This window comes from Sus scrofa, chromosome 6, assembly GCF_000003025.6.
Source record: "Sus scrofa isolate TJ Tabasco breed Duroc chromosome 6, Sscrofa11.1, whole genome shotgun sequence".
In the NCBI taxonomy this organism is placed as follows: Eukaryota; Metazoa; Chordata; class Mammalia; order Artiodactyla; family Suidae; genus Sus; species Sus scrofa.
This window is the reverse complement of record NC_010448.4, coordinates 17,984,925-18,010,370: the sequence shown is the minus strand read 5'-3', so window position 1 is coordinate 18,010,370 and position 25,446 is coordinate 17,984,925. Positions and strand designations below refer to the sequence as shown.

Sequence of the window (25,446 nt, the reverse complement as noted above, 5' to 3'; positions counted from 1 at the left end):
ATTCTAGGGGAGTTCCCGTCATGGCACAGTGGTTAACGACTCCGACTAGGAACCATGAGGTTTCGGGTTCGGTCCCTGCCCTTGCTCAGTGGGTTAAGGATCTGGCATTGCCGTGAGCTTCGGTGTAGCTTGCAGAAGCGGCTCGAATCCTGCATTGCTGCGCCTCTGGCGTAGGCTAGTGGCTACAGCTCCGATTAGACCCCCAGCCTGGGAACCTCCATGTGCCATGGGAGCGGCCCAAGAAATAGCAAAAAAAAAAAAAAAAAAAAGAAGGCAGCGTCTTGAATTTCCTGACTCCTGCTTCTCGGGTCCTGGCAATGAGGCTTAGTCTATTATGGTTATGGCCCCTTTCTGGGGGTGATGTCTGGAAAGATTTAAAAAAAAAAAAAAAGAAATTCTAGGGATTCCTGTTATGGCACAGTGAAAACGAATCTGACTGGGAACTGTGAGGTTGTGGGTTCAATCCCTGGCCTCGTTCAGTGGGTGAAGGATCTGGCATTGCTGTGAGCTGTGGTGTAGGTCGCACACACGGCTCAGATCTGGGGTTGCAGTGGCTGTGGTGTAGGCCGGCAGCTGTGGCTCCGATTCCACCCCTAGCCTGGGAACCTCCATGCTTAGGGTGTGGCCCTAAAAAACTAAATAATAAATAAATCTTAAAAAAAAAATTCTAAAATAGTAGCTTAGATTCCATGATCTTGGATTTAGAATGTTTACTTTTCTGGAACTAAATGTAATTATTTGGAATTGACTTTTTTGTTAAAATTTTAAGAATGAGTAAAATAATGCTTCTTTTTTTTTTTTGTCTTTTTGCCATTTCTTGGGCCGCTCCCGCGGCATATGGAGGTTCCCAGGCTAGGGGTTGAATCGGAGCTGTAGCCACCAGCCTACGCCAGAGCCACAGCAACATGGGATCTGAGCCGAGTCTGTGACCTACACCACAGCTCACGGCAACGCCAGATCCTTACCCACTGAGCAAGGCCAGGGATCGAACCGCAACCTCATGGTTCCTAGTTGGATTCACTAACCACTGAGCCACGACGGGAACTGTCAAGAATGGGTAAAATAATGCTTCTTAAGGTAATTGTTGTCATGTCTTTTTAAAAAGACCTTTGAATAAATAAAAGATATTTGAATATGGTACTTCATCTTGACAGGATGGTTCACAGAAGCTTAGAAGCTATTTCAGCTTTTCTTCTAACATAAAATGTGGTGGTGATGACATGACTGATCTGAAGGACTCCGGAAGAGTCTGGGATAATGTAGGAAGTAATCTTAAACTGAATTTATCGCTTATTCATTCTATTAGAGGAGTATAAAGACTATGTTATTAGTGAACTGGCAAATTGGGACATACTGCCCAGTGAGATGGTCTGCCAAATCAACTTTAGTAATTGTACTTTTCACTGAGATGAAGCAACGTCTGTGATTTTTTTTTCCTTAATTTAATCTGAGAAGTTTTGTTCTTTCTTGTATCACAAAAGTAATACATACTCTTTGTATACTAAAGAGGAGTTCCCATTGCAGCTCAGCAGAAATGAATCCGACTAGTATCCATGGATGCCGAGTTGATCCCTGGCCTCGCTCGGTGGGTTAAGGATCCAGTGTTGCCATGAGCTGTGGTGTGGGTTGCAGACGCAGTTCAGATCCCGTGTTGCTGTGGCTGTGGTGTAGGCCAGCAGCTGTAGCTCTGATTCGACCCCTAGCCTGGAAACTTCTATATGCTGCAGGCGCCACCCTAAAAAGCAGAAGGAAAAAAAAAAAAAAAGCATAAAGAGGAAAAGAAAATCAACTACTATCCTAATCACTGTTTACAGTATTTTAGTGTTTGGTTTTCTAGTACATCTTCTGTTCCTTTGTATTTATTTACATGGTATAGTCGTTATAGTAACATTGTATCTTAGTTTTTTCATTTATTTGATGAATGAAAACTAAAAGCTTTCATACCTTTTGAAACTTTTTACAGAAATCATAGCATTGTTTTTGATAGCTCAGTCATATTTTATTACTGGAAATTTGGTCTACTCAGTTTTCTGAACCTTTATGCATTTTCACAGCTCAACTCATTGGTTCTTATTAGTTGAAATTGACTGAATCTCCTCCTATGAAGATCAAGTCTTTTCCACTGCCTATAACTCTTCAGTGACTCACTGAAAAAAAAAGTTCAAGTTTCTTTGAATGATATCCAAGGCCCTCTGTGGTCTGACCTTGCTTTTGTTTTTTGTTTTTGTTTTTTGTATTTTGTCTTTTGAGGGCCATACCCACAGCATATATGGAGGCTCCCAGGCTAGTGGTCCAATCGCCACAGCCACATCAGATCTGAGCCGCGTCTTCGACCTACACCACAGCTCACGGCAATGCCGGATCCTTAACCCACTGAGCGAGACCAGGGATCAAACCTGCAACCTCATGGTTCCTAGTCGGATTCATTTCCGATGCACCACGATGGGAACTCCCTGATCTTGCTTTTCAGCCTTCTCTTCCTCAGGAACCAGAATATATGCATACGACCTACACTTTAATTCCTCCTGGCTTTTGCAACTTAGTGAAATAGTAGTAATTCTTCAACAACCATCCTAAAATGAATCTCTTCGCCATTTGTGCAAATGACTATGTAGGACATGCCAGCCTAGCTGCTGAGGACAGATACTTTTTCAGCATGGAAACACTGGAAAATAAAAATCTGAGCTCTTTCGCATGATTTCCTGTATGGAAATAATAGTGTTAACTTTAGAAGATTACTAATGGGGTTTCCAAAAGTAGTATCTCTCGGTGATCCATCTTATTTACCTCACCTTGCAGTGATGAAGATGAAGATGAAGCCCTGTACCAGAAGGTGTCCTCAGAGCAGTGCCAGGTAGAGCACCTTGGGGACTTACTGTCCCACTGCCAGGAGTGCGGTTTGGCAGGCGACTTCTTCATCCTCTGCTTGAAGGTAAGAAATACGTTTAGTTCACGGACATCATTATTCCAGGGAAGGACCAGGAGCCCCTTTGAATTTTCAAGGCATTTGTAATTTTAGGTCCTAACATGAGGACTTAATTTAGGACAAATAGAGAACATAAAGGTAATTTGGTTTTTGGTAGCGTTTAGTTTGATAAAAAGAAGTTTGCCTTCAGCAGGACACATATGATCAAACCACCTTCTAAGGTAATCTGCACTGAAATTTTAGCGATGACCGCGGCAGAGCAATCCTCTATGAAAGGGTTAATCTTTGCTCCGTGTTGACAGTAAGAACTCTTTTGAAGTTAATAGCAGGTTTTGCAGCTGTAGAGTAATCCCTTATCCTTTCTGACTGTTATTTTGTCAGGTATTTGCAAAGGAGATTTGGCAGTTCTGCCTCTCTCATTTCATTTTGTAGTCACTTAAAACCTTTTCCGGGTTTGTTTCTTAGCGCTGGTGGCTACGCTTCCTTTGGCTCTAATCTCCGACAGTAACTCCCACCCTATGCTGTTACTCCTCATTTGCACTGTCGGAGACCAGAGGCCCGGTGCCTCTGCCTTTTTTAGTATTTTCCCTGAAGAAAGTGTCCCCTGTAAGAGGATGTCTGTGGAGCTTCAGGTTGGTGTGGGTGTGGGAGAATGAGGGCTGGGAACCAGGGCTTACGTCCCTAGAGCTGAAGTAAGGGATGCTGTTTTGATGTTCTCACGTCCCATGTTCACACTCATCCCCCTGCCCAGCCACTCATTGTGAATAACATTCTGAGAAAATACAGTTTTAACTGGATTTTTTTTTTTTTTTTTTGCTTTGTAGAGCCGCACTCACAGCATATGGAGGTTCCCAGGCTAGGGGTCCAATCGGAGCTGTAGCCGCCAGCCTACGCCAGAGCCACAGCAACTCAGGATCCAAGCCACGTCTGCAACCTACACCACAGCTCATGGCAATGTCGGGTTCTTAACCCACTGAGCAAGGCCAGGGCCTGAACCCACAACCTCATGGTTGGATCTGTTTCCACTGTGCCACGATGGGAACTCCTGACTGGAGAATTTTTTAAAATGTGCTTGAAAAACGCAATCAGAGGGCTTTCCTCTAAACCAAGGTTTTTTTCCTTGGTACTGCTGACTATTGGGCTGGGAATTCTTTCTCGGAGTGGGGGCTTCCTGTCCACCGTGTGTTTAGCAACATCCCTGACCTCTCGTCCCTAGATGCCTGTGCCACTTCCTAATTATGACAACCAAAAATGACCCCAGACACTGCTGAGTGCCCTGGGGAGCAAATTGCCCAGGCATGTTGGGGAACCACTGCTCTAAACTGTCAACTACTCTGGCAAAGCACTAATTGTTAAGGAACTGAAGAGTGTTCCTTCCCAAGGATATTCACAAGGTGAAAGCTAGGGAAAAGCCAGCAAAATATACAGTAATGAATTATCTGTTAGTAGATGTTTAGTTCTGAACATCTTAGGGAAAAAGGCTGTGGTGCTAAAAGCATCTAATAGTCTCTAAAAACAGTTCGGAAATATCTTATGGCTTCAGTTCAAGGGAGGTTAGTGGTAGAGATCATAAAAATACTGATAAAATAAGTAATCTGTCTGACTAGTTCTTTGTATGTTTTTTATTATGAAGTTTTAAGTTTGTATAGACACGATGTATGTATTATTTTGCAACTTACGTCTTTTCAGCCATGTTTCTGATCTCTGTCTATATCGATATCCATATAGATCTAGTTCATTTATTTCAAGGGCTGCAATATAATAAATACATCGCTGGAGCTCCTGCTGTGGCACAATGGGGTCAGAGACATCTTGGGAGCCGCTGGGATGCAGATTTAATCCCTGGACCAGCACAGTTGGTTAGGGATCTGGCTGCCACAACTTCAGTTTAGGTGAAGACTGTGGTTCCAATCTGATCCCTGGCCCTGGAGCTCCATATGCCGCATAACCAAAAAAAAAAAAAAAAAAAATCACTATTTTAGAAATATTTGGATTTATTGAAGTATAATTGATCTTCCCAATTTATTCATTCTCTTATTGCTAGACATTTAATTTGCTTCTAGTGAACACATACTGATTCTTTTTTTTTTTTTTTTTTTTTTTTTTTTGCTTTTTAGGGCTGCACCCTTGGCATGTGGAAGTTCCCAGCTAGGGGGTCAATTTGGAGCTGAACCTGCTGGCCTACACTACAGCCACAGCAACACCAGATCCAAGCCTCATTTTTGACCTACACCACGGCTGTGTCAATGCTGGATCCTTAACCCACTGAGCGAGTCCAGGGATCGAATGCAAATACTCATGGATCCTAGTCAGGATCATTAACTGCTAAGCCACAAAGGAAACTCCATTTAGTTGGGTTTTTTTGTTTGTTTGTTTTTGTCTTTTTGTCTTTTCTAGGGCTGCACCTGCGGCATATGGAGTCTAATCAGAGCTGTAGCCGCAGGCCTACACCAGAGCCACAGCAACTCAGGATCCAAGCCACGTCTGCAACCTACACCACTGCTCAAGACAACGCCAGATCCTTAACCTACTGAGCGAGGCCAGGGCTCGAACCTGCAACCTCATCGTTCCTAGTTGGATTCATTAACCACTGTGCCACAACGGGGACTCCTGTTTAGATGTTTTTGAAGTCTTCAGTTCTACAGGCTTTTTCTTCACTTTTTCTTTTCTCCCACACTGATAGGAGCTGACTCAGGTGGCTGTGGAAAATGAAGCAGAGTTAGAAACAGAGCCCTTCTCCAGCACAAGCCTCTTGGAATTAGAGCAGCACCAGACTCTGCTTGTGGAAGACCAGGAGCGGAAGCTGCTCGTTCTCCAGCTGGTGGCTGTTCTGTGCGAGAGAATGTCTGAGCAGATATTCACAAACATCACTCAGGTCAGTGGCTGCTGCATTCGGGCTCCCACCCTGGTGGTATCTGTCTATTTTGCATTCTTTCATTTTTCCAAAAAATGTTGAGAAATGTCACTCAGGGAGTTCCTGCTGTGGTACAGTGGGGTAAGGGTCCAGCACTATCTCTACAGCAGCACAGGTTCCATCCCTCACCCGCTGCAGTGGGTTAAGGATCTGGCATTGCTGCAGCTGTGGCATAGGTCAAAGCTGCAGCTCAGATTCATTCACTGGCCAAGGAACTTCCATATGCTGTGGGTACAGCTAAAAACAGCAAACAAACAAAAATCAGAGTGTGGTTTGATGACCCTGTGTCATTTTTTCCTAGGATACTGGTTAAATACGTCAATTATGGAGCCCACCAGGCTAATAGACTCAGTACTTTCACAGGTCGTGGGAATCAGCATATTTAAGAAACTCCTGAAGTGATTCTCATGCATATAAAACTGAGGACTGTTTAAAATATTTATATATCACAGTGGTTTTCAACTTGGGGGGCAAATAAAATTATCTGGGATCCTTTTCCAAATATCGATGCCCAGCACACATTTAGAGATTCTGATTCGGCATGTCTACATTAGTGCCTGGGCATATGTATTTTTTTAAGCTCCATGGGTGATTCTAGTGTGCATTAAAAGCTGAGAATGATTAAAACTCAAATTTAAAAAAAAATCACTAACATCACCTTGAATTTTATAGGTCTCTAACTCACAGCTTATCTACACAAAAGCCTGTGAAGTTTTAAGATTTTCTTTTTAGGGAGTTCCCGTCGTGGCGCAGTGGTTAACGAATCCGACTAGGAACCATGAGGTTGCGGGTTCGATACCTGCCATTGCTCAGTGGGTTAAGGATCCGGCGTTGCCGTGAGCTGTGGTGTAGGTTGCAGACGCGGCTCGGATCCCGAGTTGCTGTGCTCTGGCGTAGGCCAGTGGCTACAGCTCCGATTGGACCCCTAGCCTGGGAACCTCCATATGCCGAGGGAGCGGCCCAAGAAATAGCAAAAAGACAAAAACAAACAAACAAACAAACAAAAAATAAATAAAAATTAAAAAAAAAAAAAAGCAGTTTGTGTCAGAAAATTGTAGGGAGTTTAGAAAAAAAAAAAAAAGATTTTCTTTTTAATGCTTTCGAGTTATAGTGTGAATCAGTGCCTGAATTTAATGGTTCAGACATTATTTTTACCAGCTTTTTTTAAAAAATAGGGAATATGGGAGTCCTTTGGTGGCCTAGTGGGTTAAGGCTCCTACGTTTTCACTACTGTAACTTGGGTCATTCCTATGGTGCAGGTTTGATCCCTGGCCCAGGAATTTCCACATGCTGTGGGTGTGGCAAAAAAAGAAAAACAGAGAGAAAACCTGAAGTACGTGTTGCAAAAAATAAAAATATAAAACTATAAAAATAAAAACATAAAAAAATAAAAATTACAAATGCAGAATAGAAGTAATAAAGCATAGGTGGTACAGTCATCATATTTTACCACAGTTGTTGCTCGGCTGGTGAATAGTCAGTTGTAAGATGGTATGATTGTCACGCTTAAATCTGATTCTCCAGCCCTTTGTGTCATCGTCATTGTCATCTGCCCTCGGGTGTTGCTAAGCAGCATTTCACTATAGCTCCTGCTGAGAAAATTTGCAGCTGCCTGTCAGTTCTGACTTACCATGCCTGTTTAATGAGAATTATGTTCAAGATTTCTTTCCTGGCTTTTTATTCCTTCAGTTCACTGACCCCATATTACTCAGTAGGGTGGTTTGTTTCTCCTGTGTTTATATCGGTTCCCTAAGGACTTCAGGGAACCCAGATCTTACGTTTTGTCTCAGGATGCTAGTTGGAAAGGGAAATGGTCTAAAAACTGATATGACTTAAGCGTTCCCACTTAGCTTCCTTTACTCCTAATTAAGGAACAGCAATGTAGACTGGTGTAAAAGTGATTTGTCCCTTTAAATTATCCTTCAGCCGAGGTTAAAAAGCATCAGGAAAAAGAACCATAAAGAAAAAAAGCATTGAATTGCATTTGGTATTCTTACTGCTCATGATAATTTTGGTGTGTTAATTTGAAACACACATGTGTATGGATAAATTGTAAGTGATAAATACGTTATAAGTAATTTTGTTAATATCATTAGGCACCAAGGTTTTCAGCATAAGAAAAAGAGTTTTAAATAAACAATTAAAGAATTGATGGAGCTTCCATCATGGCTCAGTGGTAACAAATCTGACTAGGATCCATGAGGATGTGGATTCGATCCCTGACCTTAATCAATGAGTTCAGGATCCAGCGTTGCCATGAGCTGTGGTGTGCGCTGTGCCTCAGATCCCGAGTTGCTGTGGCTGTGATGTAGGCTGGCAGCTATAGCTCTGGTTCGACCACTAGCCTGGGAACTTCCATATGCTGCAGTGCGACACTACAAAGCAAAAAAAAAGAGAATTCAGTAAAACCCCTATAATATTAAATCGGGAGTGTTTATGTAAACTCGTAATTTATTTTTCCCTTTTTCATTTATTTTTCTTTGCCTTTTTTTTAGGGCTGTACCTACAGCATATGGAAGGTCTTAGGCTAGGGGTCAAGTCGGAGCTATAGCTGCCGGCCTATGCCACAGCCACAGCAGCACAGGATCCGAGCCTTGTCTGCGTCCTACACCATAGCTCACAGCAACACTGGATCCCCGACCCACTGAGCAAGGTCAAGGATTGAACCCGAATCCTTACGGATACTAGTTGGATGCATTACTGTTGCACCACAAATAGCAACTCCTATTTTTTCTTTTTTTTTTTTTTTTTTTTTTTCTTTTTAGGGCCATACCTGTGGCATATGGAGCTTCCCAGGCTAGGGGTCTAATCGAAGCTACAGCTGCCAGCCTGTGCCACAGCCACAGCAATACCGTATACGAGCCGCATCTGCGACCTACACCACAGCTCACAGCAATGTTGACTCCTTTAACCCACTGAGCAAGGCCAGGGGTTGAACCCATAACCTCTTGGTTCCTAGGTGGATTCGTTCTGCTGCGCCATGATGGGAACTCCCTATTTTTTTCTTTTAAAAAAGTAGATATTTTTAACTCAGTCCACTGTCAGTGCCAAGAAGCAATGACAATCAGGTAGCAGTAAGCATCCCTAACACCAGAGTGTAGTTTGTAGATACTGTTTCTAAAAGAACGCAGTTCATTGGATTAAAGATTCATTGGGTCTAGGCAGGAATTGTACACTCCAAGCCTCAGGGCATCTTCTTGCACCTGAATACAAAGAAGCTGTCTAAGATGAACAGGGTCATGTCGGTAGCATTGAGGAGCCAACTTGGAGGGCTCCCACTGACCACAGGTGGGACCATTTGAACCCTAAAAGGAATAATGCCTGTAGTGGATTGAAACACATCAAGTTCCCTCCCCAAAGATCTCTTGTAGGACATCTTTGGAGGTTGCTTGGGCATCAGGTCGCTATTTTGTAAGTTGGTAAAATGAAGGGAAAGAATAAAACATTCGTCTTGTCCTTCCTATAGGAACTGTATTTCAACTTAATAGTCACCAAAGACATTTTTCTTTATATAAGAACTGTGCCTGAAAAATTCAAAAAGAAAACTAGAAAATTATATTTTGCCATCCCCTAATAGAATAATGGATCTAGATAACAATCATAAATGTCTGCTGAAACCATTTGGGATGCTTCTCTTAGGCCAAATACACCCAAACTAACTGATCCTTTCTTCTCCCAGAATTTTCCTATGAAAAATTTCAAATTTGAAAGAATTTTAGGATTTCCCATTGTGGCTCAGTGGTAAGGAACCCGACTAGTATCCATGAAGGTTCAATCCTTGGCCCCACTCAGTGGGCTAAGGATCTGGCATTGCTGTGAGCTGAGGTGTAGGTTGCAGACGTGGCTCAGATCTGGCATTGCTATGGCTGTGGTGTAAGCCGGCAGCTGCAGCTTTGATTCAACACCTAGCCCAGGAATTTCTATATGTCACAGGTATGGCCCTAAAAAGCCAAAAAAAAAAAAAAAAAATTTATACTGAGTACCTCTATACCCACTACCGCAGTTCTGCCATTAGCATTTCTTTTCTGTTTCTTTTCTTTTTTTTTTTTTTTTTTTCTTTTTGCCATTTCTTGGGCTGCTCCCTCAGCATATGGAGGTTCCCAGGCTAGGGGTCATATCGGAGCTGTAGCCACCAGCCTACGCCAGAGCCACAGCAGTGTGGGATCCAAGCTGCGTCTGCAACCTACACCACAGCTCACAGCAACGCCAGATCCTTAACCCACTGAGCAAGCCCAGGGATTGAACCCGAAACCTCATGGTTCCTAGTCGGATTCATTAACCACTGAGCCACAATGGGAACTCCAACATTTCATTATACTTGCTTTATCACATGTTTATCTATGTCTCCATCTGTCTACGCATTTTATTTTTGGTGGATTTCAGGGTTAATGCAAGTATCAGTTTATGTCCCGCTAAATATTTCAGCCTAGACTGATTTAGCTTAACATCATCGTAAGAGGACAAGCAGACAGTATTATGTGCCTCTTCATGCAGTGGGAAGTTGCCACACCACCTGGGAAGGGCTCTTACCCCAACCCCCAAAACAATACAAAACAAACCCCCCAAATATGCACCTGAATCTAATCAAGAAAACTCAGGATAGAGGAGCAAATTAAGTGCTGTGAGGAAATAATCAGCCAAATCCCTAATGTGGGAAATTCCATAGTACAAATGACCCAGTTTCTTCATTAAATAAATGGCATTAAAGAGGAGCAGAGCTGTTGTAGCTTAAAAGGGACTTGAGGGAGTACTGCTGTGGCTCAGTGGGTTAAAGGGTCAGGCATTGTCACTGTAGCAGCTTGGGTCACTGCTGTGGCACGGGTTTGACCCCTGGCCGGGAACTTTTGCGTGCAGCAGGTGTGGCCAAAAACCAAACAAAAAAAAAAGGGACCTGAGTCATATAGAAATGAAATGTGTGGATGTTGATTCAAACAAACCAATTGTATGAAGACCTTTTTGCGATAGTCATGGACTAGGTATTAGAAGATGTAAGGAATTTTTATTGAGCGTAATCGTAGCGTGGTAGGTATGTTAAAAAAAACTTTGTTGGAGATGCATATTGATGTTTTCGTGGACGAAAGATTAAAAATTCAGTAAAGTGTGTTGGCCAATGCCATGTTATTCGTATGTGAGATGATGCTGAGAGGAGCGAGGCGTGCAACAGTCCATATAGATATAGAGCCCCCTGCCCGCTCCCAAGTTCTTTCATTCCGCAAACAAGTATTGGGAGCCTCCTATGTGCCACATACTCTGCTGGGTGTCAGAGATGCAGTGGGGAACAAAACGTCTCTGTGCTCTTTGGAGCTTCCATTCGCATGGGGGAGTGAGAGACAGTAAACAAGTAAGCAAAGCACACAGTGTGTTTAGGCGGCGCCAAGCACCAGGGAGAAAACTCAAACCAGGGAAGGGAAGAGAGAGGGAGTGCGGCAAATCGGTGTCGTGGGCAAGCTCGCTGAGAAAGCGACTTTTGAACAAAGAGCCGAAGTGCGGAAAGGGGCAGCTGCTGAGATACCTAGGGGAAGCGTGTTCTGGATAAGGGGGAGCATGCCCCGAGTGTGGAGGGATCAGCCAGGGAGCCAGTGTAAATGGAGTAGAATGCACACGATTCCCCTTTTCCTGTCCTTTCAGGAAACTACCACCCTCTGCACCTTTCTGTAACTGGATCACTGTAATTAGCGGAGGAGAAGTGGTTCTACATGCTGCGGTCTTTTTCATATGCTAAGTTTTTCACAGAACTAACACATGCTCGTTCTATCTAAGCAACATAGATGTGCACATTTTAAAAGGTAGAGACTTCTGATTAAAGATGGTATACTGAACAAACGTGTTTATCTGCTCCCTCTGGAAACCACAGGGACCGACAGAGCAGGAGAGGAGAGACAGTAGATAAAAGAGAATAACAGCATTCGGGAATTGGAAAATAATAGCTGATTCAGCAACTTCAGAAAATGGAAAGCTAAGTGCATGCATGGGAGACGTCAAGAAGCAAAGTGCTGTGCCTCCATAAGGCTGTTAACATTTTTTTTTTTTTTTGAAAAAAAAAAAAAAGCAAGCCACTTCTCACTGCAGAACGCTGGAAGGACTGGAGGCTCCAGATAAGCTCTAAAGATGGAGCTGAATTTAAAGTTCAAACCGGGTTGAAAGGCTCCGCAAGAGTCAGTAGACTTTTTAGTTCCTTCCTTAACTTCATACATACCTCACCGCCCCAGCAGAACCCTGGAGGTTTATTCGTGAGAGAGGTTGAACCCATAGACTCAGAACTTGGGTGGCAGTAGCACCCTGCAAAGCTGGAGGGTTAAGTTGACATCTGCAGACTCAAGAGTGAGGCCTCAACCCCCTTGCACTCAGCTGCCAGAATGTTGGCAGCAAGTTTCACATCCCCATAGGATTACTGTGATGATTAAGTGAGTTAATTACCTGTAATATGTTCAGCATAGTACCTGGTAAATGGTAAATGCTTAATGTTATCACTGAATTACAAAGGTAAATAATTAAAACTGGTTGCCTCTGTAGAGTCAGAATCAGACGGGGCGATGGGGTACGGCCCTGCCATTTTTCATTATAAATTTTCAGGAATATTTGGCTTTTAGAATTTTATAAGTTTACAGAAATTTTTAAGTAAAAAGTCAAAGTGCCTCCCATTCTCTTTGCAGTATACGTAAGCTCTAGAGCAGGCGTCAGTCACATACCTGTCCTTGCGGCTGGCGGCCCCATAAAATCACAGGAAATGAGTAGTAGGGGAGGAGCCGTTGTCCAAATGGTTACAGAGGTTTTGTTGTTACAAGAAAGATTGGGGGAAAGGGTACTTCATAAATGACAATAACAGCTGGCTGTCACGCCAGTTGTCACAGCGCCCAGGTTTTTTTCTTCAGTATACATAGAAACCGAAAGTATGTTTCTTAAAAATAGGATCATACTACTTGTTTTGCAATAGTAAACATAAAAAAATTAGACATACAAACATATGTATGTATGTCTATAGATAATAAATAGTAGAGAGGGATTTAGAAAAAGTTTGAAGGCTAGATAATTCTGTTATAGCCATTTAACAATAAATTTGTGCTGAAATCGAAGCTTCCTATAATTGAGAAGTGCTTTAGAAAATTCTTTGGAGGCCAAATAGGTGGCCCAAGATGGTAGATGCAGGAGTTTCTCTGGGAAAGGCCAGGGTCCTTAACTTCTAGTATCAATAAAGTCTTTGGCTAGAGAGGGTGGTGAAAATTGCCATGACCAGCATTGTTTGTTACAGTAATGGAACTTGTAATAACCTTTCTAGTTTCCTGCCTTGCTCCAAAAGACAAGTGTTAACAAGCCATTTTCCTGACTTTAAGCCTGCAATAAAGATTCTAGCATAGCATGTGATTTGCCCAGAGAGTTAAACATGCAAGCTTGCATGGTATTTAAAGGCTCATTATGACCTATCGCAGCCATCCCATTTTCAAAATGATTTTTCCCTTTTGAGCCATTAACCCTAAATATGCGTGTGAGTGTGTGTGGGTGCCCCCGTATGGATATGCATGTGCTGTCTTTTATTCAAATGTGTTTCTGCTTAAGATGATTAATCCAAGTGCAGGCGAAATGATGCTGGCCAAAATGAATTCCTATTTAAGGCTTAGTTGTTAGACCAATTCTGTGTAAAATCTTACAGATGAATAATCTTAATCCTTTAAAACTATTCAGTGCTTTAAAAAATGATTCTGGGGTGTTTTCCCGTCGTGGCTCAGCGGAAACGAATCCGACTAGGAACCGTGAGGTTTCGGGTTCGATCCCTGGCCTCGCTCAGTGGGTTAACGATCCGGTGTTGTCGTGAGCTGTGGTGTAGGTTGCAGACGCGGCTCGGATCTTGCGTTGCTGTGACTCTGTTGTAGGCCGGTGGCTACAGCTCTGATTCGACCCCTAGCCTGGGAACCTCCATATGCCGCGGGAACGGCCCAAGAAATAGCAAAAAGACAAAAAATATAATAATAATAATAAAATAAAATAAAATAAAAAATGATTCTGGATCATTTGTGCAGATTGTTTGAGGACACTGAAGTCCAGATAAAATGAATGCCTCTTGCTGCATTCCCTGCTTTCTAGAACTAGACTGTCAAAACGGGGGGAAGGCGTCCTTGAGGAGGAACCCTCCGTAGGAGAGGCAGATCTAGGATACTCTAAGACGGTCAGAAAGTAACAAATCATCATTTCTTTTTTTTGGCCATGTCTGAGGCATGCGGGAGCTCCCAGGCCTGAGATTGAACCCTCGCCACAGCAACGACCAGAGCTGTTGCGTCGGCAATACCAGATCCTTTACCTGCTGCACCACTGGGAAACTCCAACCAATCATTTTTCACTTTAATTTCCTGGCAAAATTCATGAAAAGTAAAGGAAGGTGGATTGGTGATTAAAACATTTGGGAAAGTATAAATGGACTTTCTCATTTATTGACTCTGTGGCCTTGAGCAGATCACCTCTTTCAGCCTCAGATTCTTCATCTGAAAGTGAGGGCAGATGTACCAACGTCCTAGAGTTGATGTGAAACCTGAGTGAGCTTGTGCCTGTAAAACACTGAGCTCCACGCCTGCTCCCCAGTAGCACCTGTTCCTGACGCTTCTTGCTACAGTTTGTTGAGGAGGGGAGAGATGAGTATGTAGACCCAAGATGTAAAGTGAATTTTGAGATTTCTTTTCCCTTCTTCCTGGCTGATTCTAAATTCTATTTCTGTGGTAGGTTGTGGACTTTGTAGCAGCAGCCTGCAGCGAGCCTGTGCAAGCTTGGCCCACCAGGCGGAGAGCAGTGTGGAATCACAGACACTGAGCATGTCCATGGGGCTTGTGGCCGTCATGCTGGGAGGAGCTGTTCAGGTGAGTCGCAGCCCTGAGCCAAACTTGAAAGGAGGGAGAAGAGAAAAGCCTCCTGCTTTCCTTCCATCCCCCTGTGAGGAATAAGAATGGGTACTGCGCATAGAAGCCCCAGGACAAACAGGGCAGGTTGTTAGTAAGAATTCTGTCCGAAGTGGAGGAAAGGAAACCAGGTCGCTTTCACCTTGTTGCCTTGATGACTTTGCCATCAGGAGGGCAGGGCTTTTTTTTTTTGGCTTTTTAGGGCTGCACCCGTGGCATATGGAGTTTCCCAGGCTAGAGGTTTAATTGGAGCTGCAGCTGCCAGCCTACACCAGAACCACAGCAATGCGGGATCCAAGCCACATCTGTGACCCACACCACAGCTCACAGCAATGCCGGATCCTTAACCCACTGAGCGAGGCCAGGGATCAAAGCTGCATCTTCATGGATGCTAATCAGATTTGTTTCTGCTGAGCAATGATGGGAACTCCGTTTTTGTTTGTTTGTTTGTTTTAATTTTCTCTTTTAGGGCCACGCCTGAGGCATATGGAATTCTCAGGCTTGGGGTCAAATCAGCACAGCAGCCACGGCAACGCCAAATCCCAGGTGAGTCCACATCCTAGGTGACCTACAGTGCAGCTTGTGGCAATGCCAGATCTTAACCCACTGGGCGAGGCTAGGGATCAAACCTGAATCCTCCTGGATAGTAGTTCTTAACCTGTTGAGCACAACAGGAACTCCCAGCAGGGCCCTTTCTGACCTGGGATGAGCTTGATTTGAAACTCCCTGGCACAGTGTTTTGCATCCGTGGTGAATACTGAGTCTCTGGCCCTCACTGTAGTGTCCTTGTCCCCAATGCTGCGGTCAGGAAAGAACTGTCATAACCTCCGTTTGCTTAGGAGTCCCCATTTTGAATCCATTTTAGCACAGGATCCATTGTTCAACTCATATCCTGTAGCATGTTGAAGCTTGGTTTCCAGTGCATGTATCTTTTACATACTTAAGTTATAATTTTTAAATTTATTCACTCAAAAACTATTACATACTCACTTTGTGCCAGATACTAAGGTGCTGGGGATTTAGCAGTGGGCAGAGCAAACATGGTCTCTACAGCTTAAAGCCAGTGAGGGAGTCAGACACTAAATAACTATTTGAAAAATGTACTTAGAATTAAACAAAGTGGGAGTTCCCGTCGTGGCTCAGTGGTTAACAGATCTGACTAGGAACCATGAGGTTGCGGGTTCGGTCCCTGCCCTTGCTCAGTGGGTTAACGATCTGGCGTTGCCCTGAGCTGTGGTGTAGGTTGCAGACAAGGCTCGGATCCCGAGTTGCTGTGGCTATGGCGTAAGCCAGTGGCTACAGCTCCGATTACCCCTAGCGTGGGAACTCCATATGCCACAGGAGCGGCCTAAGAAATGGCAAAAAGACCAAAAAAAAAAAAAAAAAAAAAGACTTAAACAAAGTGCCTCAGAAGAGAACACAGGATCTAACCTAGCTGGGAAGGTTTCCACTGAGGATGTACGTGGAAGTCAAAGCTAAGACTTGAACGATGCACAGGGTTTTGGAACGTATGTGGTGCAGATGAGGAAACTCTTCCAATTAAAGAACCATCATGTTTGAGGTCTGGGAAGCAGGAACAAGTGTGGTGTCCTTAAGGCACTGCGACAAGCTTGTGTAGATTAACTGTGGAGGCCGAGGGTCAGGGGAGTGCCAGACAAGGTGGCAGGGTAGGCACATGCGTGTGTGACTGGTTCAGCACCTGCCACATTAGGTGAGGAGACAAGGGCAGACTAGATGCAGTGTGAGGGTCATGAAATCTGACCTGAAGGCAAACTGGGAAAACTCTTAACAGTGAGTAAGAAAACCCTCCGGGAATGGATTTTTGCGTTTGAGGATTAAAATCTGATCCTATCCTTGATACGTTAGAATTTGCCCATCTCTAACTTGTCCTTAAGGGGAGAAGGAATTTTATTTAGGTCTGTTGTTACTTTGAAACCCAATTATTGGTAGATTTACTTAACCCTCTTAATTTTACATTTCCCATGTAGTCTGAAAAAAACATTTTTGGTTCAGTTTCGAGAGTCATGTTATATCCCTGCTGTTAGAATTGTCTAGGAGGAATTCATCAGTGGAATCATTTTCCTTAAGTTGTACAGTTTTTGGATTTAGTTGGCCTGATGGATTTTTGTTTTTCTGGTTGAGTATTAATTTGAATAGTCTTTATTTCCATAGTTGAGAGTTTGTTTTGTGGGTTTTGGGGTTTGTTTTTGTTTTGGTTTTTGGTTTTTTTTTGGCTTTTTAAAAATTTGCTGATTTAACACTTAGAATTTTAAGCCACATCCCAAATGGAAAATGGAACAGAAATCTTAAGGCGGCGGGGGCCTAGCTATGTAAATTAGTCATGTTCTAACAGAGGCTCACCTCACTGTTGCAAACGTGCATCCCTCACCTGTCCCTCCCTTTCCATGAGCCATCCTGACTCACCGATTATATCCTGGAGTCCTCTGACTTTGCATTTAAAGTGAATGTGAACACGTCACTCTGATACCTTTGCCCTAGATCTTTTTTTTGTTTGTTTGATTCAAGGATTTATAAGGAGCTTCTTTAGTAACACTAGGTTTTCTGTCTTTGTATTAGGAAAAAAAAAGTCACAATTCCGAATTATGTTTTCAGATGGTCATTGTCAGCCTAGGGTTTTGTTTCCGAGTCTAAAAGATTATATTATATCTGTCCCTCATTAGGATCCATTGTTTTAGCCAATGAAACAGATTTTAATGGCTTTTGAATCTTTCTTTCCTTTCTAATTTATGTGATTAAGGTGATTTTTAGACCATAGTGTCTAGGGAAGAGGAGCTGATGTGGAGAAAGTAGAGGTTTAGGACTGCTAACCAGACGTCTGTAATTCCAAACTCATTTTCCAAACGTCAGGACTGGTCATCAGTATGAGTATGATGTTGGTAATGTCCTTGTCCCCTCAGGGAGCAGTTTCTGCATGATGCTCCAGGACCCATTGGGTCCTCTGAAGCACTGCTGTGTGGAACAGACCTGATCTTGGTGGGGCTGGGATTTGAACTCAGATCTTTAGATCTCATGCCAATTTTCTGAGAGTATCATAGAATGAACTTATTCAAGAAGTATTTATCAAGTGTCTCTTAGCTCTCATGGGGTTTACCTTCTTGTGGTTGTGAGTCATTGATGAGTTCTTAATATAAAAAAAGATGTGCTCCACTTTCACATCTACCAATTAAATGAATATATCTTATACCTTTAATATAAAAAAAGATGTAGGAGTTCCCATTGTGGCTCAATGGTAACAAACCTAATCAGTATCCATGAGGACTCAGGTTTCATCCCTGGCCCCACTCAGTGGGTTGAGGATCTGGTGTTGCCATGAGCTATGGTCACAGATGCGGCTCGGATCCCGAATTGCTATGGTTGTGGCATAGGCCAGCAGCTACAGCTCCGATTAGACCCCTAGCCTGAGATCTTCCATATGCCTTGAGTGTAGCCCTAAAATAAATAAATAAAGTGTATTTCTATATCTTATGTGTGTCTTTATGTATAGCTCATTATAAAACACTTGTAAATAAATTTAATGACACTATAAATAAGGACCCAGACATATAAACTGCTTTAGCTAAATATCTAAAGAAGCATAGGTGATATACAGAAATGAAATGAGAACACCAAATAAATCTAAATATTTTTCAGAGTTAGGAATTTTTAGGTCAGCATTTTATTGGTGAAAGAAATCCTTGGATTCTTCCAAAATTGTGCTTCTCATTGGAGCCGGGGAAGGCAGGAGGAGGATGAGTGTGCCCCTCAGGGGAGCTTTGGAAAGTCTCATGTGGGGCTTTTTCAGTGTACGCATGCCTTCCTCTGGCTGTCACCCCAGTTCTCTTACGCTTCCCTTAGAGGACATGCTCTCTTCCACCACCCACACCCTCAGTCCCACCCCTACCGTCCAACCCCCAGTTTTATTTTATTTTTCTTTATTTTATTGGCCACTCCTGCAGCATATGGAATTTCCCTGGCCAGGGATCGAACCAGTGGCACAGGAGTGCCCCGAGCCACTGCACTGACAGTGCCAGATCCTTAACCCACTGCACCACAAGAGAACTCCAACCCCTAGTTTTTAAATTTGAGAACTTGCAGAGGTTTAGAACAGCTCACCACCTTAACTGTTTTACTCCTGACACCTCGAAACAAATCATAGATGTGAGCTGACATAGCACAGGTCACTCTGTTCCTAGAGTGTTTCAGAAACTCTGGCAGAGAGGCAGCCAGATAAAGGACTCTGTCACTCACCTGTGGGCTGCTCCTTCAGACCTCGGGACTTGTACACAGAATTCTAAGGTCTGGATGTGAGATCTGTGCTGAGAAGCAGTGATAGGAGAAATGAGGGCTTTGTGGTCAGTTCTCAATTTTGATAGGGGCCTTGGTGACCCTTGAAAAATACTTAGGGCTCCACTTTTCTCATCTACCGATAAAGTGAATATATCTTATACCTCAAAAAATTTTTCGAACACTTATAAACCCATAGTTGGCACCTCTAGTCTTAGATTTCCCTGATTATTTGGATAATGGGGAATTGGTAGGCTGATGAAGCTAAAAGAATGTATAACTTTAATTGCCCTAGAAATGATTTGATTCAGAATTCATATACCTGCCCATCAGAGAGCTTACTTAGTTAAGTAAGATGAATCTCACAATGACTGAGAGGTTGGAAAACAAGGAGAAAAAGTGGTTGGGTTTTTTACAAGTAGACTCTGTTTTTTTAGAGCAGTTTTAGGTGCACAGCAAAATTGAGCAGGAGGTACAGAGATTCCTCTTATCCCCCCCTGCCCCCACTCACGCGCAGACTCCGCCACCGTCAACATCAAGTCTCGGGGTGGTACACTGGTTGCAGTCGATGAACCTACATGGACGCATCATTATCACCCACAGCCCATACGTTGCATCAGGGTTCAGTCTTGGTGTAGTATACTTAAATATTGACAAACATACAGTGACATGTATTCACCGTTATAGTTTATACCTAATATTCTCACTGGTCCTCAGATCCTCTGTGTATTCATCCTCCCTCCCCCAAGCCCTGGAAACAGCTGATCTTTTATTGTCTCTGCCTTTAGGCCTTTTCTAGATGGTTACATAGTTGAACTGATATGCTAAGTAGCCTTTCTTTTTTTTTAAGTCTGGTTGATTTACCATGTTGTACCTGCGTAGCCTTTCCAGACTAACTTCTTTCACTTAATAATATGCACTTAAGGTTCCTCTGCATCTTTTGTGGTTTGATTGCACTTTTCTTTTTATTTTAAAAAATTTTTATTTATTTATTTATTTATTTTTGTTTTTTTGCCTTTTCTTGGGCCACTCCCATGGCATATGGAGGTTCCCAGGCTAGGGGTCAAATCGGAGCTTTTTTTTTTTTTTTTTTTTTTAAATGTGTTTAATGATTTCGGGTAGACATTTTGTTTATTTATTTATTTATTTATTTAATTTATTTTTATTTATTTATTTATTTTTTTTGTCTTTTTGTTGTTGTTGTTGCTATTTCTTGGGCCGCTCCCGCGGCATATGGAGGTTCCCAGGCTAGGGGTTGAATCGGAGCTGTAGCCACTGGCCTACGCCAGAGCCACAGCAACGCAGGATCCGAGCCGCGTCTGCAACCTACACCACAGCTCACGGCAACGCCGGATCGTTAACCCACTGAGCAAGGGCAGGGACCGAACCTGCAACCTTATGGTTCCTAGTCGGATTCGTTAACCACTGCGCCACGACGGGAACTCCCAAATCGGAGCTTTTGCTGCTGGCCTACGCCAGAGCCACAGCCACGACGGGAACTCCATCACTTTTCTTTTAAGTGCTGAATAATATTCCATTGTCTGGATGTACCACAATCTGTTTATCTATTCACCTACTAAAAGACATCTGGTTGCAACCAGGTTTTAGCAGTTATACGTAAAGCTGCTATAAAATCTATGTGTAGGTTTTTGTATAGATATATGTTCAGGTAAATACCAAGGAGTTCAGTTGCTGGAGCACATGGTCGGAGTATGTTCAGTTTTGTAAGAAACTGCCAAACTATCTTAACAAAAGTGGTGCTATATCATTTTGTATTCCTATCAGCACTGAATGAGAGTCCTTATTGTTCCACATTTGGTGGTGTTAGATTTTAGGTATTTTAATGGATGTTGTTTTAATTTGAAATTCCCTGGTTACATATAATGTTGAGTATTTCTTTTTTTTTTTTTTTTTGTCTTTTGTCTTTTTGTCTTTTGTTGTTGTTGTTGTTGTTGAGTATTTCTTCATATACTGTATAATCTGTATATCATCTGTGGGGAGATGTCTGTTCTAGTCTTTTGCCTGTTTTTTGTTTGTTTTTGTTTTTAATGGCCATACCAACAGCGTGTGAAAGTTCCTGGGCCAGGGATTGAATGTGAGCTGCAGCTGCAACCTGTGCCATAGCTGTGGCAAAACTGGATCCTTTAATCCACTGTGCTGGCCTGGGGATTGAACCCATACCTCTGCAGTGACCACAGCCACTGAAGTCAGATTCTTAACCCACTGTGGCCACAGTGGGAACTCCATTGCCCATTTTTAAATCAGTTTGTTTGTTTTCTTATAGTTGAGTTTTAGGAGTTCTTTGTATATTTTATGTAGTGGCATAGGCCTCAGCTACAGCTTTGATTCAACTAGCCTGGGAACTTCTGTATGTCACAGGTGTGGCTGTAAAAAGAAAAAAAAAGATACAATAAAAGTCAAAATACAAAAGAATTTCACCATATGACAGGGTATTAAAATTTGATATGGTAAGAATAGCTATAGAGACAAACAATCTAAAAGTGGATTCTAAGGCTAAATAGGAAGAAGAAATGCAGTTAATAAACATAGAAGGATGCTTAACAGCACTGCTAGGTCTGGGTAGTGCAAATTAAAATCATAAGGTACCTTGTTTTGCCCATCAGATTGTAAAAACTGAGTAGTAATACGCATTACTGAGGCATTTTTTTTTTAACTTAGAAAAGTACCTGTACATGGTAAGTATTCAATAAACGTTAGCTGTAATTATTCAACAGTAGTTACTGAGTGCCAGGCTACAAGTTACTGAGTGCCAGGCTATATACTGATTATGCCAGAAGTAAGGTTTGCTTCCTGGCCCCTTTTCTCAGAATCTGTTATCTTGTGCTCAGGTCATATTAACATCTGCTATGTTAATTTGGGTTTGGCATTTTTCATTTCATTTTGTAGTTGAAGTCAAGTGACTTTGCCATCCTGAAGCAGTTGGTGCCACTGTTGGAGAAGGTCTCCACCACCTACCCTGACCCCGTCATCCAAGAACTGGCTGTTGACCTCCGCATCACCATCTCCACCCACGGAGCCTTTACCACTGAGGCTGTCAGTGTGGCTGCCCAGAGTACCCTGAGCAAAGAGGATCCAGAAGGGAAAAGGGAAGAGCAGCAACAAGCCAGTCATGAAAGACACTGCGACATGTCTCCTAGCCACCTCAAACCACAGCAAAGCCACGACATGTCCAGACAAACAGGCCTGAAACCTAATCCTCCACTTGTTCCTCCGGTCGTCCGTGAGCCCAGCATCACTACAAACCAGAAATCAGGAAGCCTAACCGCAGAGCAGCTCCAGGAAGCTCTTTTATCAGCTTACGACCCTCAGATTCCAACAAGGGCTGCTGCCCTGCGAACTCTTTCTCGCTGGGTAGAGCAGAGAGAACCAAAAGCCCTTGAGGTGCAGGAGAAACTTCTCAAGGTGAGTAGACCACACCACACACACACACACACACACAGGTGTCAAGGCCACTTTCCAGGAGCCTTGACTGTGTATCACGCACTGTCCTAGACCACCCTTGGGGAAGCTGTCATTATTCTGCAGAAGCAAGACTTAGATACAGGGAAAACTTAGATATACATGAGACTGCTCAACTGAACATGAGCAGAGTGCCAGCATTTTTACAGGCAAGAACCTCTGTGGACAGTCAGGAAAAGAAGAGAGTTAAAATCTGGAGGAAGTAGATCTTCACATAGTTTCACAACGAGTAGTTTGAGCCACTGAAAGAAAATAGATGGAAGAACATGGGCAGATTCCCAGTGGCGGTAAAGTACCTTTCTGGTAAATAAGGCCACTTTAAACACTGTGACCCAGCCTACATAAGCCACCTGTTTTCTCTGGGCCCCTTTCAAGAGGGGCTTTGGGCAGAATTGGGTCTCCTCCCCTCTTCTCCCTCCATCACGGTGGAAAAAGCTGTTCTGTGTACCATCAATGTATGTGGGAGAATATGTATGCTTAGTTGGGGATCTTTTCTCTTTTGTGGAAATTGTTCTGACCCCAGTACGGGTTAGAGACTAAGAGCAGAGGGTCTGAAGATGACTAATCAAATCACAGGTCAGTTTCTTGGACAAGTTAAACTTTCTGTGCCTCAGTGTCCATCTGTAGAGTGAGGATAATAATAATTAGACCCACTTTATGTTGAAAGGTTTAAAATAAAATAATCCATGCAAAGGACTAATTAAATGACAGGCACATAATGAGCACCCAGTAAAGGTTCATTATCGTAACTGTTATTACCTATTATCTTTTTTTTAAACCTATTATCTTTTCTATATGCTCTAGCCATTAGATCAAGAATTATGATTCTGATCGGAAACAGTTACTTTTAGTCACTAAAGTACTAGAACCAGTAGTAGAGTGATAACTTCCGTTTACTGAGCCGGGTCTCTTGCCTTTTAGACGTGATCTCTGATTCTTGCAACAACTGACATACTAATATTATCCCCGTTTTGTAGACGAGAAAACCACGTCACAGAAATGTGCTAAGGATTTGCTGTCATTGAAATGTTGCTGAAAACCTCAAATTATCTACCGCCTTTGAGTAGTCACTAAAAATAGCCCTTCATACATCTATGTAGATGATGAATGCTATGCACGTCTTTGGAATTTTCTTTAAGTAATTTAACCTTCATTGGTTGTTCATAACTGGTCATTAAGTCCTGTCACTTCTTTTCCCCAGAAGTCTTTCGAACCTGTCTCTTTATTGCCATGCCCACTACCCTGGATTAAGCTTCTCTTACTCCAGTCATGCTCCTCCCAACCTGACCATCTTAAATAACCTCAGGCATCCCTCACATGCTGCAGTTGTGGGAACCAGGAGTATCAAGCTGATATCACGAATTGCTGTGCCAGCAAAGGACGCATCACTCTGTATACAACAGACCACCCCCGTCTTCTAGACACCAAGCAGGAGGGACACGGGCACGTGGCCACTGTCTTTCTCTGGCCCTCATGTTAGTTAGGGCCTAAACCTAACATGTCACCATTGTATCTTCTAGATAAACAAGACCCACTGCAGTTGACATGCTCTTGTGGGTTCTGAAATTATAAGATGTGTTAGAGTAATTGGTTACTGATGTCAATTGAAGTGCTAAAATTTGCAAAAGATTTTTTAGAATAAATTAGAACAGATTCAAGTTATCCTAACAATAACATCTCTGTCTGACACTTGCATTTCCATACGCTTTCTGAGTACAAGAGAAAAGGGTCAAGTTATAGCAGATATACCATTAATTGGACATGACCCCAAACCTGGCCTCTTGTGTGTTGGGATCTGTCATGTCGTAACTAAGAGTGGGCTGGCTCTCTCATGGGCTGTAGTGGAAAAGATGTTGGGGATTGCGCGTCCAGATTTTGGTTTCCAGGTCTTGGTGCATACCTGACAACTTTGAGAAGTAGCTCCCCCAATTGCTACCCTTTTTAACTATTATAAAAATGAGACTTCAAATATATATGCTGTTTCCCTCACAAGATTCTAAAGTTAGACCAATGTCTAGCCACAACAAAGAGGAAGAAAAGCATTTATTCTTTTTTTAGCCATTTATTTCATTGCTTTATTATTTTCTTATAAATATTCCACAGTTTCTTTTTTTGTTATCTCTGTTTTATTTTTTTGTCTTGTGTCTTTTTTTTAGGGCTACATCTGAGGCATATGGAGGTTCTCAGGCTAGGGGTCAAATTGGAGAGGATCCCGATTTGCTGTACACCACAGCCACAGCAACTCGGGATGCAAGCCAAGTCTGTGACCTACACCACAGCTCATGACAACGCCAGATCCTTAACCCACTGAACCAGGCCAGGGATTGAACCCACTTCCTCATGGATACTAGTCAGGTTTGTTAACCATTGAGCCACGACAGGAACTCCTATTATCTCTGTTTTTTTAATTTTCCTTTTTTAAAAAAATTATTGGGGTATAATTGATTTACAGTGTTGTATTAGCATCATGTTTACAACAAAGTGAGTCACTCATACTATTCTTTTTTCTTTGTCTTCTGTCTTTATTTTTTAAGTGCCAAACTCATGGCATATGGAGGTTCCCAGGCTAGGAGTTGAACCGGAGCTGTAGCTGCTGGCTTACGCCACAGCCACAGCAATGCCAGATCCGAGCTGCATCTGCAACCTATGCCACAGCTCACGGCAACGCTGGATCCTTAACCCACTGAACGAGGCCAGGGATCAAACCCGCATCCTCATGGTTGCTAGTCGGGTTCATTAACCACTGAGCCATGATGGGAACTCCAGTTTTACTGGTCTTTTGACACCACTCTAAGGGGTTCTTAAATCTTGCTTGATCTTTGTGAATCGTAACCCTAACCCTAACCCTATATTTTGTGGTTCCAGGTTTTCTTGGAGAACTTGGAACATGAAGACACCTTTGTATACCTGTCTGCTATTCAGGGTAAGCTAGTTCTAGATAAAGGACTTTGAATCTGTGG

At 42.8% G+C, this 25,446-nt stretch overlaps 1 protein-coding gene across 1 annotated transcript in view; it reads left to right on the top strand.

Moving 5' to 3' along the window:
- Positions 1–25,446, top strand: part of TANGO6 (transport and golgi organization 6 homolog) — a 201,506-nt gene that overhangs the window by 61,185 nt on the left and 114,875 nt on the right. The window contains 6 exon segments of the mRNA XM_021093875.1: positions 2,800–2,932; positions 5,610–5,801; positions 14,550–14,568; positions 14,571–14,683; positions 21,914–22,429; positions 25,352–25,409. Of these exon segments, the coding sequence (XP_020949534.1) occupies positions 2,800–2,932; positions 5,610–5,801; positions 14,550–14,568; positions 14,571–14,683; positions 21,914–22,429; positions 25,352–25,409 (1,031 nt within the window).